This window comes from Trachypithecus francoisi, unplaced genomic scaffold (genome assembly GCF_009764315.1).
Source record: "Trachypithecus francoisi isolate TF-2019V2 unplaced genomic scaffold, Tfra_2.0 Lachesis_group3, whole genome shotgun sequence".
In the NCBI taxonomy this organism is placed as follows: Eukaryota; Metazoa; Chordata; class Mammalia; order Primates; family Cercopithecidae; genus Trachypithecus; species Trachypithecus francoisi.
Genome location: NW_022681468.1, coordinates 84,300,783 through 84,318,876, shown reverse-complemented (window position 1 = coordinate 84,318,876; position 18,094 = coordinate 84,300,783). Strand labels below are relative to the sequence as shown.

The 18,094-nt window shown below is 35.3% G+C and overlaps 2 gene segments (V, D, J or C); both read left to right on the top strand.

The window, feature by feature from the left end:
• The window catches only part of LOC117070016, a 705,780-nt gene that overhangs the window by 56,297 nt on the left and 631,389 nt on the right, over nucleotides 1–18,094 (top strand).
• The window catches only part of LOC117070008, a 677,437-nt gene continuing 660,315 nt past the window's right edge, over nucleotides 973–18,094 (top strand). Inside the window, 3 exon segments of the C gene segment in view lie at nucleotides 973–1,069; nucleotides 1,234–1,274; nucleotides 1,480–1,524. Of these exon segments, the coding sequence occupies nucleotides 1,026–1,069; nucleotides 1,234–1,274; nucleotides 1,480–1,524 (130 nt within the window).

Here is an 18,094-nt window from a genome sequence, read left to right as displayed (position 1 = left end):
ATAAGAAATTTACATGTGGCTTCATTTTTGGAGCCTGCAGCCTGATGTTTTCTGAGAATTTCTCCTTGTTCTTTCTGTGCTTTGCAGAATACAAGCCACATAGCAATAGGAGAAGACTTATTAAAACCTGCCAGATTTCTCCTTGCAAACCAGCCCAATCTATGGGTCAAACTGTTCCTATTGTTGTAGTATTAATAACTAATGGAACTTGTCCCCCTTCTCTTTTATCATTGTACTTTAATTCTTTACCTTTTATTAAAGCCATCTTTACCAAAGAAAGATTCCACATTTTGACTGTTGGTACTGTTAAGTCTCTGGGAATAGAAGGTCATGGGGAAGACCAGTCTTGGAGAAGCAGAACCTGAGATAATATGCACTTGAAATACTGAGTGGTCCTCTCTCTCTTACTCTTATCTTTGGCTTACATACTCCTTTAAGAAAGAGTTTTTCTCCATAACAAACAAATAGTGATGATAGATTTGACTTCAAGGGACTATATTACTTTTCTTCTTCGTCCAGGAGAGTGAATCATGGTGCTTTCCTGATTTCAAACATGTAAACTTGGTGCATCATTGCATAAACACCTGCAACATCTACCTCTTTCCAACTCTTTAACAATGACTCAGTAGCTTGCATAATATCAATCTTGATGTCTACATTCTTACTGTGAACTTAATCTCAGTGTGAGGACTTTATTTGTTTGATCTATTGCGCCTTTTGTTTATCTGAGTCCCTCACAGGGTTATAGAAAAACATTCCAACAGCAAGTTTAGTAACTACGAATGTGACCACAAGATGGCAGTGCTTCTCTGCTGATGCGGAACACATGGAGGGTTCATTTTAGCGGATACTGAATAAATAGGTTTATGGCAGAAGCAGAGCCTTTTTCTATTGGCTGAGTAGACAATGTGAGAAACCACTATGATTTTTAGAGGAAAGAAAGGAAAACCCGATGATAGAAGTAGCTTTTATGGCTGGAGATTGTAGGTTTATGACTGATCCTATTTGGGAAGATCAATGATGGCATGCATTCGAGCTTCATTTATGTACTTGTGGCTGCAGCTGGACTGTGAGTTTAGAGTTTTGGATAACACAGTATATTAGATGATGTTTTTGAGATGTCCAGGGGAAGACTTGCTTTATTTAGGTTTCCTCTAGTTACTGTAGAAAAATAAAATTCTGGAGAATAATAACTTGATAAACCTTCTTCTTTTTCTTTTTCTTTCTGCACAGGGGTGAGCAGAGGAGAGAGTGTGGGGCTGCATCTTCCTACCGTGAGTGTTCAGGAGGGAGACAACTCTGTTATCAACTGTACTTATTCAGACAGTGTCTCAGACTACTTCCTTTGGTACAAGCAAGAATCTGGAAAAGGTCCTCAATTCATTATAGACATCCGTTCAAATATGGCCAAGAGGCAAGGCCAAAGACTCACCGTTTTATTGAATAAGACAGTGAAACATCTCTCTCTGCAAATTGCAGCTACTGAACCTGGAGACTCAGCTGTCTACTTCTGTGCAGAGAATACACATTGCTTCCCAGGCACCTGTAACCATCACCCAAACCTGAGATGGGAGGTGAAGCAGCATCTCTTTTCCTTTGGAATAAATTTTAATTATAACACTTGTCATTTTGTTTGTTCATAAGTGGAAACTAACATATAGATATTAAAACCATATAATAAGAAGGTTAGATTCAAGGACACCCAGAAAGGTTTAGAGTATTTTGTTGGACAGTTGATGCTTAATGGATTCCGTTTTTCAAAAAAAAGTATCGTACACATTTAAGTTAGCAACATGAAGCTTTGATATACATGTACATAGTAAAGAGTCAGCTAAAGAGATGCATAGGGCAAGGTATGGGAAAAATGGCACTGAGCTTCCATGCCTTCTCTGGCTATGCCACCCACCATGTGTTCAGCAATCAAGAAGCTCTGCTCAAGGGATCCTTACAGAGATTTAGTGATGTTTGATTTTGTAATCTAGTCTTTAAATGTGACTTTACATTTGCTATTCAGACTCCTCTCCTATATATAACCCCTTAGTATCAATATTGTAATCCCTATTATGGATAAATTATAACTTAGTTTTCAAAATTGCTTTTGTTATCTTTTTCTTATTGTAAAACATTGCATGCCACCACCAGATAATGTGTAAAATACAAAAAACACAAAATTGATCATTCTGTACCCAGATAGTTTTTTGCTAATATTAGATTGGTGCAAAAGTAATTGCTGTTTTTGCCATGGCTTTTAATGGCAAAAACAGCAATTACTTTTGCACCAGCCTAATATGTAGCTTTGTTTCTTCATAGAGTCCTATTATAATTAGGATCATGATTTTTTCACCTATTCTTATGTCTCAAATTGAGTTTTTCTCACTTCGTCAAGTCCTCTCCTCAAACACAGCTTTTTAATAGCTCCATAAGAAATTTTCATAAGTCACAATTATTTTCATTTTCTTACTCTCTGTATCTGTGGTAAAATTTGACAGCCCCTTCCTACCTGCTGTTTCTTGTAGGGAAAATGTGACGTGTTTTCCTTTAGAGTCAAGTTTGGATATATATCCTGTGTGTGTGAGGGAAGTTAAAACAGGAAGTGACTTTAAAATGTGAGCTTCAGATTGGACTCGTCAGTATATTCTTCTTCAAAATCTTATCAGTATCTCTTCTTATCTACCCTCTCACAGAATTAAGACAACTTATGTTTTTAAATTACTGCTATTTCTGCAGAACCTAGTGTAAGCTTTTTCACATTGTTAATAATCAATAGATGTTTGTTAAAGAGAGAAAAAAATGGATTAAACATTGTATATTCAAAATTTTAATTTAGGCTTTGTGGTTGAACTAAATGTATAATTTTATTCGTGAATAATTAAACTAATAAAATATATATTTGGTTTACTTGAATATTTGAGAGCTTAATATTTCTTTCCATTTATCTATGTCATTCTTTTCCATAAAACTTCATTGTTTTAAGATAATTAATTTTTTTCTAGACATTTAATTTTTATTGTTACCTTTTGCTTTCTGAGGTATGTGGGAATGTTTTTAATAAATGTTTTTCAGCTACTTTATTCAATTCTTATTAGTAAATTGCAGGAGGCATTTGCATAGTTAATTTGTGGTAGCTTGTTCCAAATACCCCACCTCACTTCCATGTTTTGACTGCTTTAAACATTACTAGCGCAGTTTCCTTTTCAAAAGTCATGTCTTTTAGTGTTGTCGATAAAAATAATGGAAATAAAGAAGTTGCACAAATAATGAATTCCCTAATTCTCCCACTTGTGGTCAAGAGTAGGCTAATTTCAAGATCCCTCATATTATTCCTAAGGATGGATATAACTGGCGATTGGTAGGGTGAGAATGATCCCTTCTGGCTGAGTTATGGCTGTTAGTTATTAGCTTGGTCTTATAGGAAAAGTCATTAGATTAAATTAGGGTTAAAAACAACTGAACAAGCAAGGTCAGTATTGTAGCCCAACAACTCAACTGGCTTTTGTTATTTCCCTGTCTATACCAATAGCTCCTCTCCAGAAAAGCAAGCTGACTCTTGATCAGTCCATTTCCTCCAAGACTGAAATAGTGGGAATCATGGCTTATAGTCTATTTATTTATTGCTTGTTTAGAAGAAAGAGTGTAATTACTATTGGCTTAATTGCTGTATCTTAGTTGTCAATTTTTCCAATGTAAGAAAAAAAATTCTCTAGCTAGAGTATGCAAAGTCAGTACACAGCGTAGATTCAGACACATTTAGGCATGAAACTTTAAAAGGAAAAGAGTACTGATTAGGAGAGACGCTAGCAGGTAATAAAATTTACTATAAAATTACATTCTGAGGTTGGCATAGAATGAAACAGATCAATGGAGCTAAATAAAACACATTGAACAAATACACTAAGTGTGGTGTATTTTTTTGTTGCCTCTGTACAAACTTGCTATCTTAAAACAATAGATTCATATTTTTTTCAATCAGTTTTACTGGGCTGGAATCAAGGCGTCAGTAGGGCCCCCTCCAGAGGCTGCAGAGACTAATCTGTTCCTTGCCTCTTCTAGCTCTGCCAGCATTTCTTGGCTTGTGGTGCCATCACTCCAATCCCTGTTGCTATGGTCACGTTGGCTTCTCTTCGTGTGTTGTCAAGAACACATTTCCAGAAGTTCAAAGGCAATATTTCTTTGAAAATTTTTTTGAATACTTAGATAAAGTAAAACCTGATTAAATGAAAGGCCAGAAAAGAACCTGTACCTGTTGGTTAAAGGACTGAATACAATGGGTTTATTTGTCTATTAATAGTTAAGTGTGTAAGAACAGAATATGTGTGGTTCAGAACATTCTGAGTAATATGGGCTTACTAGTGACCAGTTCATAGTGAGATGACACATGACTTTGGGAGGGGGAAGAATGCAGGGCCGTTAGGGCTGGGGTAATAATGCTTTAGTTCATGGGAGTTCACAGATGTCTGATAGGGTAATTAATTTTATTCTTAATAGTCCTACATTGTTTCAACATTTTCAGAGAATGAGGAGGTGATAAGAAAAGCGAAGCTCCTGAGTGAGAGCAAAACCTTACATAACTGTCCTAGAAAAATATGTTCCTCTACATATAGATAATTTGAATTGGCACAGATAAGAAATGGAAATCAATTGATTTAGTGCTTGTGAGTGCTGTATCTTTAGGACAGGTGAGTGCTTTAACTCATGTAGAAAATAAAACAACTCTTACTAGTACATACTCACAACCCCTTAGGGAGTAGAAGTGTCTAAAACATACTCAACTGTTCCCTTAGGACAGTATTCCAGTTCATATTCAATTTTTACAGTTTTCATGGAATTTTGGAGGTTCCAAAAAAGACATGAACTGTCTGCATTCCCTACTATTCTAGAAAAGTCTCCCCACCCACAAATGTTTAATATTGCAGTCAACATGTCCCTACCGTGATGAGTGGTCCCTGGGGGGTATTAACAAGTGTTCATTGGCAATCATTTGGTTCCACCAAACAGCCTTTCTGGCCTTGATATATCTTATCATCACTGATCAAACAAATCAATAATTCATCTAAGATGGAGTTATTGACATTTTCCATGGATGTGCCATTAAGTTCCATAAGAGGTGCTTGAATAAGGACTTTAGTCAGAAAGCCATGTCTAGCATGATCCCCTGATCATGTATTTTTTTTCTAGCTTCTAAAGTGCCTTTCATACATGGGACTTTGTCTTCATCAGGAAATTTATTTGAATAGTGTGAAGGTATCAAATAATTTATGTATTTGGTGTCCATTTTTATAAAGGTACATGAAATATATAAGAGGGTTAAGAAGAAGTAAAGAAGGTTAAGAAACCTCATCAGCTCTATTATATTTGGAAGTTGTTAAACATTAAAACATTGACTATCACTGTTCATATTTGTCATAATTTGACATGTAAAAACGAAAGTCACAAGTTCAGCTACCTGCATTAATTTTACTTCTTCTAAGAGACTGAATTTTATAATAGAGTCTTGGGTAGTTATTACATAATAAATTTTGTGTTATTCCTTTTCAACTCTGAGTATAAGACATTACAACAATTAATTCAGAAGTTGATATGAGACTGTCCAAAATATCTGTTTGGGTATGGACACTTCTTAAGTAACAAAAGCACAGTTAAAAGATTTATTGATTGAGAAGTGTAATGGAGTTGAACACTATGAAGATAAATTTGTAATATTTCATAATTAGTCCACCAACTGGAAGAAAAAATAATGGATGCTTTTGCAAAATAGATAACTCATACTGTATGTGGTATCATAAGATTTAATGGTGATTCCTGTGAAAGATCTGAAGATACTTCAATTTTGACAAGGCTAAGATTAGCTATTTTAAGACAAGAACGATAAGCTATGGCTACTATATTAAGAAATAAATTATGGTAGGCAAGGCAATGACCTTTGTTGTTTGCAGTTTTTTGAGTATTATCACTAGGGCATGGCCTTTAATATTCGCACAGAAAGAAAAGTTTGTCACAATCAGTGGTCCTGTAATCAGTTGTCCTGTATGTGGGATCGCCCAGAATACATTATCTTCAGAGTTGGGCATACAAAATGGAGTGGCTTGCTGGGGCTCATTTGGGGTCTGAATTGAAGTCATGGAAAAAATATAAACTCAAAGGCTTGATAACCTAATAACCAAACACTGATATCTAATATGATCTGTATGAACAGAGCTGGCTGTTGAAACTGAATAGAAAAGAGAACGGGACCTTTAAAATACAACTTGATATCTGAGGGGTTAATTCTAAACTCTTCATCAAAGACAGATTCGTTTTTTCTGCTGTTTGGCCCCAAGATTGGCAACTGGATAGGCATTGGAATTGAGGAGGAATATTGTTATATCAATAGATAAGGCAAAAGATCTGCAGAGATTTGTCCAAATCTTCTTATCACAATGTGATGTATTTGTACTTTAGAAGAAACAACAACATACATAGATGTGAGGCTAGAGGATTATTGTATCTTACATTGGCTCTATAATTCATTACAGGTATAAAATATGTGTCAATCTTCTAGTACCATCACAGGTGCAATGACAAAATACAGCAGTTGGTTGAATGATCATTTTTCCTCTCAATGTGACCATGTTTATTTTCAGATTTGTTAACAAATTAAGAGTTGGTTGATTGAAAAGAAAGTTTGCACTGGGTGAGGTTCTCATAGAGAAGTGTGAGATAACACACACTAGTTTGGTATACCAGGAAACCTCTGTTTCCTGTTCTAGGGCAGCAGTAGCAGCAGCACATGGCCCAGTAATTCTTCTCTCACCGTGCCAGGTTCATCTCACAGTGCAGAGTCCTGAAAATAAAGAAGATATTTTTTTGTCTAGGAAAAGAACCAAATATGTTACTTTCTAGCCTGCTGAAGGTGGTCACAACTTCACTGTGGCTAGGTAGGGATGGCCCAGTGGGAATGGACTTTCTGTATGAACTAAGGATTTTAGAAGTATCTTTATGGAAACTTTGGGAAGGAGGGGTAATGGGGTACAAAAATTGAATTTCTTTGTCCCAACCCACTTTATCCTTAAACCTTCAAATTCTCTTTTTTTTTTCCTTCAGGATCCGGCATTGCCCAGAAGATAACTCAAACCCAACCAGCAATGTTCGTGCAGGAAAAGGAGGCTGTGACTCTGGACTGCACATATGACACCAGTGATCAAAATTATGGTCTATTCTGGTACAAGCAGCCCAGCAGTGGAGAGATGATTTTTCTTATTCGTCAGGAGTCTTATGACAAGCAAAATGCAACAGAAGGTCGCTACTCATTGAATTTCCAGAAGGCAAGAAAATCCATCAACCTTGTCATCTCTGCTTCACAAGTGGGGGACTCAGCAATGTATTTCTGTGCAATAAGAGGGCACAGTGAGAGAACCGTCGGAGGGAGGTGTACAAAAGCCCTGGGGACCTGCTTGAGACTTCCATCTGCTGGAGAACCAAGGCGGGAAATCAACATCACAGACAGGAAGTGGCTACAGCTGTGGCAGCACAGAGGCAGTGTTGTAGGAAATAAACTCACTCTAAGAAAATACCTGGTTAAGTTCATAGACCATGATCAAAATTATCATTAATTAAAAGCTTTCTTATCCCTGAATCTTTGGTTTAAAGTTAGACATATCGAATTTGTGACTGAAGGTTGAAGATAAAAAACTGCCACAATAAACAACTTGCCATTTGGCCACTAAATTGAATTGGATTCAAAAACATACGACTGAAAAATCATTAAAAATCTCTGTGAATTTTCACATCAATTTGTTCAGTAAATACTGGGGATCTACAAAAAGTTCATGAAAAATGTGTATTATAAAAACTATTTTTGGATTTCAATTTTTTTTCGCACCGAAATGAACTTACACTTAAATTGTTATATGTAGACAGGATCTACTTTGAGGCATTAAGAAAAGTAAGACAACAATCTGAAAAGAACTCCTATTTGAGCAACAGATTCTGCTAAAATGAAGCAAAAAAAAAAAGCTTCACATTTATGGTGAAGGTTGGGTAGTAGAATCGTGAAATCATCAATTCTCTATGAAAGTTTAAGAGGTCAATGCTCCAAATAAATCAGCAGTTTGTAAGTGGATAACTCATTTTAAGAAGGGATGAGACAATGTTGAAGGTAAAGCCTGCAGTGGCAGACCATCCACACCAATTGGTTTGGAAAATGTTAATCTTTTTGTGCCCTGATTGAAACGGACTGATGATTAATGGTAGAAACAATAACCAACACCATAGACCCTTCAATTGGCTCAGCTTACAAAATTATGACTGAAAATTAAAGTTCAGCAAACTTTCCATTCGATGGGTGCCAAAATCATTGCACCTAGATCAGTTGCAGACAAGATCAGAGCTTTCAACAGAAATTTTAAGCAAGTGGGATCAAGCTCCTGAAGCGTTTCTTTGAAGAACTGTAACAAGAGATATAGCACAGCTTTACCAGTATAATTCTGAAGGCAATGCACAATCAAAACAATGGCTACCAAGAGGTGGAAGTGGTCCAGTCAAAGCAAAGGTGGACCAGTAAAGTGCAAAATGTATGGCAACAGTTTTTTGGGATGCTCAAGGAATTTTGCTTGTTGGCTTTCTCAAGGGCCAAAGAGCAAAACCATTTGCTTATTATAGGCATGTTTTGAGATATGTAGCCAAAGCTTTAGGAGATAAGTGCCTAGGAAAGCTCCACCAGAGATTTCTTCTTCACCATGACAATGATCCTGCTCATTCCTCTCATCAAACAAGGGCAATTTTGTAAGAGTATTGATGGAAAATCGTTAGGCATCTACATAGCCTTGATTTGGCTCCTTGAATCTCTTTTTGTCTCTTAATCTTAAAAAGATCTTTAAAAGGCACCCATTTTCTTTAGTTAGTAATGTAAAAAAGAACTCATTGACATGATTAAATTCCCGGGACCCTCAGTTATGCAGCAATGAACTAAATGGCTAGTATCATTGCTTACAAAAGTGTTTTGAGCTCAATGGAGCTTATTTCAGGAATAAAGTTTTGTTAAAGTTTTATATTTTATTTATTTAGTTTTTATGTTGGAAGGTCAGTTCTTTCTTTTTTTTTTTTTTTACTATAAGTTCTAGGGTACATGTGCACAATGTGCAGGTTTGTTACCTATGTATACATGTGCCATGTTGGTGTGCTGCACCCATCAACTCGTCAGCACCCATCAACTCATCATTTACATCAGGTATAACTCCCAATGGCATCCCTCCCCCCTCCCCTCTCCCCATAATAGGCCCTGGTGTGTGATGTTCCACTTCCTGTGTCAAGTGATCTCATTGTTCAATTCCCTCCTATGAGTGAGAACATGCGGTGTTTGGTTTTCTGTTCCTGCGATAGTTTGCTGAGAATGATGGTTTCCAGCTGCATCTATGTCCCTACAAAGGACACAAACTCATCCTTTTTTATGGCTGTGTAGTATTCCATGGTGTATATGTGCCACATTTTCTTTTATTTTTTATTTTTTAATTTTTAATTTATTATTATTATTATACTTTAAATTCTAGGGTACATATGCATAACGTGCAGGTTTGTTACATATGTATACTTGTGCCATGTGGTGTGCTGCACCCATCGACTCATCAGCACCCATCAACTAGTCATTTACATCAGGTATAACTCCCAATACAATCTCTCCCCACTCCCCACTCCCCATGATAGGCCCCGGTGTGTGATATTCCCCTTCCCGAGTCCAAGTGATCTCATTGTTCAGTTCCCACCTATGAGTGAGAACATGCGGTGTTTGGTTTTCTGTTCTTGTGATAGTTTGCTAAGAATGATGGTTTCCAGTTGCATCCATGTCCTGTCACTGATGGGCATTTGGGTTGATTCCAAGTCTTTGCTATTGTGAATAGTGCCACAATAAATATACGTGTGCATGTGTCTTTATAGCAGCATGATTTATAATCTTTTGGGTATATACCCAGTAATGGGATGGCTGGGTCATATGGTATTTCTAGTTCTAGATCCTTGAGGAATCGCCACACTGTTTTCCACAATGGTTGAACTAGTTTACAATCCCACCAACAGTGTAAAAGTGTTCCTATTTCTCCACATCCTCTCCAGCACCTGTTGTTTCCTGACTTTTTAATGATTGCCATTCTAACTGGTGTGAGATGGTCTCATTGTGGCTTTGATTTGCATTTCTCTGATGGCCAGTGATGATGAGCATTTTTTCATGTGGCTGTTGGCTGTATGAATGTCTTATTTTGAGAAGTGTCTGTTCATATCCTTCACCCACTTTTTGATGGGGTTATTTTTCTCTTGTAAATTTGTTTGAGTTCTTTTTGTTTTTTGAGAGGGAGTCTCGCTCTGTCGCCCAGGCTGGAGTGCAGTGGAGGGATCTCAGCTCACTGCAAGCTCCGCCTCCCGGGTTTACGCCATTCTCCTGCCTCAGCCTCCCCAGTAGCTGGGACTACAGGCGCCCGCCACCTCGCCCGGCTAGTTTTTTTGTATTTTTTTAGTAGAGACGGTGTTTCACGGTGTTAGCCAGAATGGTCTCGATCTCCTGACCTCGTGATCCGCCCGTCTGGGCCTCCCAAAGTGCTGGGACTACAGGCTTGAGCCACCGCGCCTGGCCTGTTTGAGTTCTTTATAGGTTCTGGATATTAGCCCTTTGTCAGATGAGTAGATTGCAAAAATTTTCTCCCATTCTGTAGGTTGCCTGTTCACTCTGATGGTAGTTTCTTTTGCTGTGCAGAAGCTCTTTAGTTTAATTAGATCCCACTTGTCAATTTTGGCTTTTGTTACCATTGCTTAATTTTATTTTAATTTTACTTTACATGAACCTTTTGAAATCTCCTTGTAGTTTATTGTGTTATTGGCATTGTTTTAAATAAGAAAGGCATTAAAACCTTTTATATTTCCCTTCTAAATATGTTATGTTGTTTATATTGTTTAGTGAATTAGTTTGATTTAGGTTTGTTTGCTGTGAGTAAATGGCACTCACATTAAAGGTATCTACTGTGTGACAAACTTTGTGCTAAGAAGCTCATTTCATCTTATTAACACCTCGAATGTGGAAGAAATCAGTTTCCATACTACAGATTTACCTGCCTCTCAACATTCTTATCCATGAAGTGATAATTGTTTAGTGACTTCCAGAAGGACATGTGGTGAATCTTCCTCAAAGAGGCACAAACCTTTTCATTTATATATAAATAAGACATCTTTTCTTCTAAAATGAATCCCCATTTTTGAAATATAAGACATTTCCCTTTCACTATGTTTCCACACGTTTTATTTAGTTCTACTGATCTATTTGTTTCATTTTATGACAATCTCAAAATGTAGTTTCACAGTAAATTTTATAATCTCTTAGGGTAAATCACTTTTCACCAAAAAACTTTTTCAAGGTTTTAAAAAATAATTCTTGTACATTTACTTTTCAGTATGTTAAAAGTTCTGTCACATTTTCCTCATGTTCAATACCCTTCTGTTAAACTGACAAAACAAAAATGTCTAAAAACCAGAAAGTTGAAATGGCATTTAACGAATATGTTAACAAATATCAACTTGCTTTTGTATGTTTTTATTCAGAAAAATGATATTTTTTCATTTGTATAGGATCTTTTATGTTCTCTATTACATTGTGAAGTTTCTTAATTTTATCTTCATATGGATTTGTATATAACTGTTCCCACACATTCATCTATATATATGCATTTTAAATGAAATTATCTTTTATATATTCATTTTTACTAATATTCCCAGTACAAAAAAATGCTATTTAAAAATCATCTTGGTTATATAGCTAAGAGTTTCTAACTTTAAAGTGCAGATAATTTGCAATATATTCATACTGCTTGAACCATTACGTTTTATTTTATGAACCTAGCCTAATCTTAACCCAACATCTAAAAAAAATAGGACGATAAAAATATTTACTCCCTGATTTTTTTTTTTTTTTTTTTGAGATGGAGTCTCACTCTGTTCCTCAGACTGGAGTGCAGTGGCGCAATCTCGGCTCACTGCAACCTCTGCCTCCCAGGTTCAAGCGATTGTCCCACCTCAGCCTCCTGAGTAGCTGGGATTATATGCGCGCGCCACCACCATACCCAGCTAATTTTTGTATTTTTAGTAGAGACGAGGTTTCAACCTGTTGTTCAGGCTGGTTTCGAACTCCTGACCTCGTGATCTGCCCATCTCGGCCTCCCAAAGTGCTGGATTACAGGCGTGAGCCACCACCACACCCAGCCTACTCTCCTATGAAAAAGTCAAGAAACAACAGATGCTGGCAAGGGTGTGGAGAATTAGAAATGCTTTTGCACTCTTGGTTGGAACGCAAATTAGTTTAACCATTGTGGAAGACAATGTGGTGATTCCTCAAAGACCTACAGCCAGAAATACCATTTGACCCAGCAATCTCATTACTGGGTATACACCCAAAGGAATATAAATCATTCTATTATAAAGATACCTGTACATGTATGTTAATTGGAGCACTATTCACAATAGCATAGAAGTACAATCAACCCAAATGCCCATCAATGATAGACTGGATGAAGAAAATGTGGTTCATATACACCTTGGATACTATGCAGCAATAAAAATAAATGAGATCATGTCCTTTGCAGGGACACGGATGGGGGTAGAAGCCCTTATCCTCAGCCAACTAACACAGGAACAGAAAATTATACACCACAAGTTCTCACTTATAATTGGGAACTGAACAGTGAGAACACATGGACGCAGGAAGGGGAACAACACACACTGGGGCCTGTTGGGGAGGCGGGGGGAGGGAAAGCATCAGGATAAAGAGCTAATGCATGCGAGGCTTAATACCTAGATAATGGGTTGATAGGTGCAGCAAATCACCATGGTACACGTTTACCTGTGTAACAAATCTGCATATTTTGAACATGTATCCAAGATCTTAAAAGAACATGTTTAAAAATTCATTGAATAAACTGAATATATATATTCGCAAGTGTCCCATGCTAATATAAAACACATTGTAATAAGCATGTATACATCTTATTAAATCAGTTAGAATGAATATCCATATATTCATATTCATATAATTTGATATAAAATAGCAGTTGGATACATAGTATTAATTTTAAAATTCTACTTTTAAAATTTATAATTTTAAAATTAAAATTAAAATTTTAAATTTCAAATTTTTAAAGTATCTCATTTTATTTCTGAGATCTGGTATCTTATTTAGTTGAAAATGTCTCTTCGAATTCTCTAATTACCATGAGCTTGTGTAGCTTATGCTGCTGCCTCTAATGTAGCTGCTATTGTTTTCAATATAGAATGAGCAAGGTGAGTGGATTTCTTGAACCATTTACTATAATAGAACCTCTAGATATTTCTACCAAATAAATAGTAGAGAACAAATTAAAATAAGCCAAATATACTTTTACAGCTACTTTCACATCTATTAGATGGAGTCTTTCATAGACATTTTATGAAAGAGTTTCATAATCCTCACACTTGTTACAACACACAGTCTAGACAGGCAAGATATATTCACTCTAACTAACATAATATCTAAGGGATGATGTGAAGGATATTGCAGGCATGTACACACACACACACTCACATCTCACCCAAAGTTAGAGTTTACAAATAGCGGTTTACCTTTTAGGTTCTTAGACAGAACCAGTAAAGAAGTCACACACTTTCAGCCTAATCAGTAATTAGTTCAAATTCAATAGAAATGACATCTAAAATTGGAATCTTAGAAACAAGACTCTACTAAAAGATAACTTTGGAATGCACCAAAAATCGGTTTTTTAGTTGAGAAATATTGTCTGTCACTAACTCTTTAGTCATTATCATTGTATTTCTTGGCACCTACTTCTGGGAAAACCTTTGTAACCACAGGTAAAACATAATATAGAAATGGTCACTCTACCTTAGTTTAACAAATGTATTCAGTTTTTTTAATGACAAAAAGTTTACTCTTGAATAGAGATGCAAATATTTAAATTAAGTAATTAAAACCCGGAAGGCAGTGTATTAACAAAATAATACAGCTTGATTTTTAAAAACTTATTTATTCACTTATGTATCCATTTATTTTTAAAAAATCATTCAGCACCTACAGAGTGACAAACTTTGTGCCGAGAACTCAGTCCATATAACAATCTTATTGTGATCTCTAGCATGTAATAGCTCAATTTCTATACTGTAGGGTTTACCTGCCCCATACCGGATTTATCCATAAAATGATTAATAAATTACTGGCTCTTAGAGGAACATTGTAGAGAGACAGAATATGAAGTCTCTCTTTTCTCTGCTTTTGTCCTTCATTTTACTACTCTTTCAAAAGCATTTATGCCATGATGTGGATCACTTTGCACACCCGCAGACCTGTTCCACCATGCAAAATCCTCATTCTTTTCAATCTTCTCCTTCTACCTCCAACACCATTTTCTCCTTCCCTAAGTTTTGAATGGTAATGATTGGTTGGCAAGTGATCTTGTATTGCAACATCCTCTTATATTTGCGTTTGAAAAGTAGATGTGTATAGTATAAATCTTAAAGAGAAACATGTTTTAAAAATTTTAAATTATTTTTAATTGTGGAAAAATATATATAACATAAATTTTGACTTGTTAACCATTTATAAACGGACACTTTAGTAGTGTTAAGTACATTCCTTTATTGTGCAACCATCACTACCATCCATCTTGAGAACTCTTTTCATCTTGGAAAGCTGAAACTCTGTGCCTACTAAACAATAGCTCTCTATTCTCTTCTCCACCTAATCCCTAGGAACCATCCCTACTTTCTGTCTTTATAAGTTTGACTACTCTAGGTACTTCGTATAACTGGAATCATACAATTTTTTTTGTAACTGACTTATTTCATTTAGCATAATGTCCTCAAAGTTTATTCATGTGATAGCATGAAGCAGGTTTTCAGAATTTCCTTCCTTTATAAGGCTGCATATTATTCAACTGTGTGTACATACCCTATTTTGTTAATGTATTTATCTGTCAATGGAAATTTGAGCTGTTTCTATCTTTTGGCTATTGTGAATAAGCTGCTGTCAACATGAGTATGCAAACATCTCAATATTTGGGGTATATCCCCCATTTCTTCCAATTTTGGAGGGGATATACCCAGAAGTGCAATTGCTGAATCACATAATAATTCTATTTTTAATTTTTTAAAGAACTGCCAAACTGGTTTCCACAGTGATTGCCATACCGTTTTACATTTTTACCAAGACAAAGGCGTTTTGATTTCTCCACATTTCATCAACACTTCTTTTGTTATCATTATTTTTGATATTAATAGTAGCCATACTAATGGGCATGACATAGTATGTCATTATGGTTTTTATTTGCATTTCCCTAATAATTCGTGACGTTGAGTATCTTTTCCTGTGCTTATTGGTCAATTGTATATCTTCCTTGGAAAAATTCCTGTGTAACTCCTTTATCCATTTTTAATTGGGCTTTCTTTCTTTCTTTCTTCTTTCTTTCTTTCTTCTTTCTCTCTTTCTTTCTTTCTTTCTTTCTTTCTTTTCTTTCTCTCTTTCTTTCCTTTCCTCCTTTCCTCTTTCTTTCTCTCTTTCTTTCTTTCGAGATGGTATTTTGACATGTTGTCCAGGCTGGTTTCGAACTCCTGAGCTAAAGCAATTCACCTACCTCAGCCTCCAAATTCCTGGGATTACAGGTGTAAGCCACCGTGCCTGGCCTGGGTTGTCTTTTTTTCTACTGATTTGTAAGAGTTCTTTATATATTCTGAATATTGACCTTTTGTCAGATATATGATCTGATATATATTTTTTCCATTCCATGGTTGTTTATTCACTCTGTCACTCCATTAACTGTGCACTTTGATGCACAGTAGTTTTAAATTTTGATGTAGTCAAATTTATCTAAGTTTTCTTTTGCATCCTACGCTTTTGGTATCATAGCCAATAAATTATTGCCAACTTCATGCTTTCTGAAGGCTGAGAAAAAAAAAAAAAGAAAAAAAGAAAAAGAAATTATTGCCAAATCTAAATCGTGAAGCTTTTCCCTGTAAGATAAGATGTAGTTTCACTCTTTTGCATGTGGATATCCAGTTTTTCCCAACACTGTTGAAAAGACTTTCCTTTCATCCTTAAACAGTCTTAGGACCCTTTTCTAAAATAATTTGGTCATAAATGCAGAGATTAATTTTGGGCTGTCTGTTGTATTTCATTGGTCTATATGACTGTCATTATGCAAGCACCACACAACTTTTGCTACATTACTGTAGCATTGTAATCAGCTTTGAAATCAGGAAGTGTGAGACCTTCCAAACTTGTTCTTCTTTTTCAAGATTATTTTGGCTATTTGGGGTTTCTCAAGATGTCATATGAACTTTTGGATGGATTTTTCTATTACTGCAAAACACTATTGGGCTTTTGATAGGGACTGAATTGAATCTGTAGATTGCTTTGGGTAGCATCAACATGTTAATGATATTAAATTCTCCAATCCATAAATATCAAATGTCTTTCAACTTATTTGTGCCTTATTTAATTTATTTCAGGGGCATTTTAGTTTTCATTGTACAAGTCTTAGCATCGTTGTTTAAGTTTATTCCTAAATAGTTTATTCTTTTTGATGCTATTGCAAATGGAAGTATTTTCTTAATTTCCAAAGTGTTCATTGTTAGTGTATAGAAATGCAATTGAGTTTTGTGTGCTGTTCTGTATCCTTCAAGTTTGCTAAATTCATTTATTAGTTCTAACTACAAGCATCTTTAATGGTGGAATTTCAGATATTGTGACAGTAGAGTGGAGAATGAGACGTTAGTAGTCTCGTGTCCCTCAGGATAACTCATGTAGGCTGCAAAACTTCAAGCATACATAGAAGTATGAACTTCATAATGTAATCATTTTAATCTTTAATACATCAGGCCCTTCAAAATTTAGTTTAAATGTTGAGAAGTCAAAGAATGGTATCCTTCTACGAATAAATATTCTAACACATGATGATGTGATGAACGAGATGAATAATTTGTATTTGGATACATGTTTTTAAAGCAATGTTTAGTTAGTAATTGAAAATACTAAACCAGGAGAAAATAATGTGCACTCTGCATACTAGAGAGATATAGAAGCAGAAAGTTTTACCTCAGTCCATAGATCTAGTAAATAAAGATTCAACACTTAATCTTAAGTCATTTGACTCCAATTGATGAATTTTCAGTAAACAATGAAAAATAAAAGTAAACCAATTCAATATACAACTCCAGGAGTTATAAAATAAACAGTAAAATAAAATGATTGAGAGTAGATTGAAGGAATTAAGAATAAAAGCAAGAAATTAATGGCTCAAAGGAAAATAATAAAATCAATGATAAAACCACAACATGATATTTTGAAAACAATTAGAATACTAACACGATCCAGAAAAAAAAAGTGAGAAGGGACAAATACATGCACAAAAAATACAACATAATTAAGTTGAATTTATTTTGGGAATGTAAAGGTTACTTAATACTTGAAAATCTGTTAATATAATGCTTGATATTAACAAACTTTAAGAAGGTCAAAGATGTTCTACCTGGTTTGGTGGATTGTTTCATTTGGATCTAGGATGATTCACTGTACTTGTATGTATATGTGCATTTGTGCAGGCTCATTTAATTTTGTTGGCTTTTAAAAATATTTGGGTTCTCTCTCTTAATTTGACCCCAATTATAGATATAGTGTTATTGTTCTTAAATTTCTGGTTGCATTTAGATTATTTCTATGAAGACAAGGGGAAAATGATGAATTTATTCAACCATATTTATGACAAAGTTTTGGCTTCCATATTATTGTTTTTGTATTTTTATTTTATTGTGAACTATACTAAGTTTTGTTCTAGAAGTTGCTGGACCAGTAAGTATTGTTCAAGTTGATGGATTCTATAGAGTTCAGATTTTTGGAATATTCTTGAAAATTATTCTCATTTATGTCCTTAAACCTTGCATAATCTTGTGAAATAATGCTCCATAATGATGACTGACTGTGCACAGACTAACCCATGCTTTAAATAATGTTAGTCATTAGAAAGAATTAAGCTATGATCCTGTATGTGAGAAATTTTCATACTGGTTAATTTGAACAACTATGCTTTAGACTCCTTTATCACAA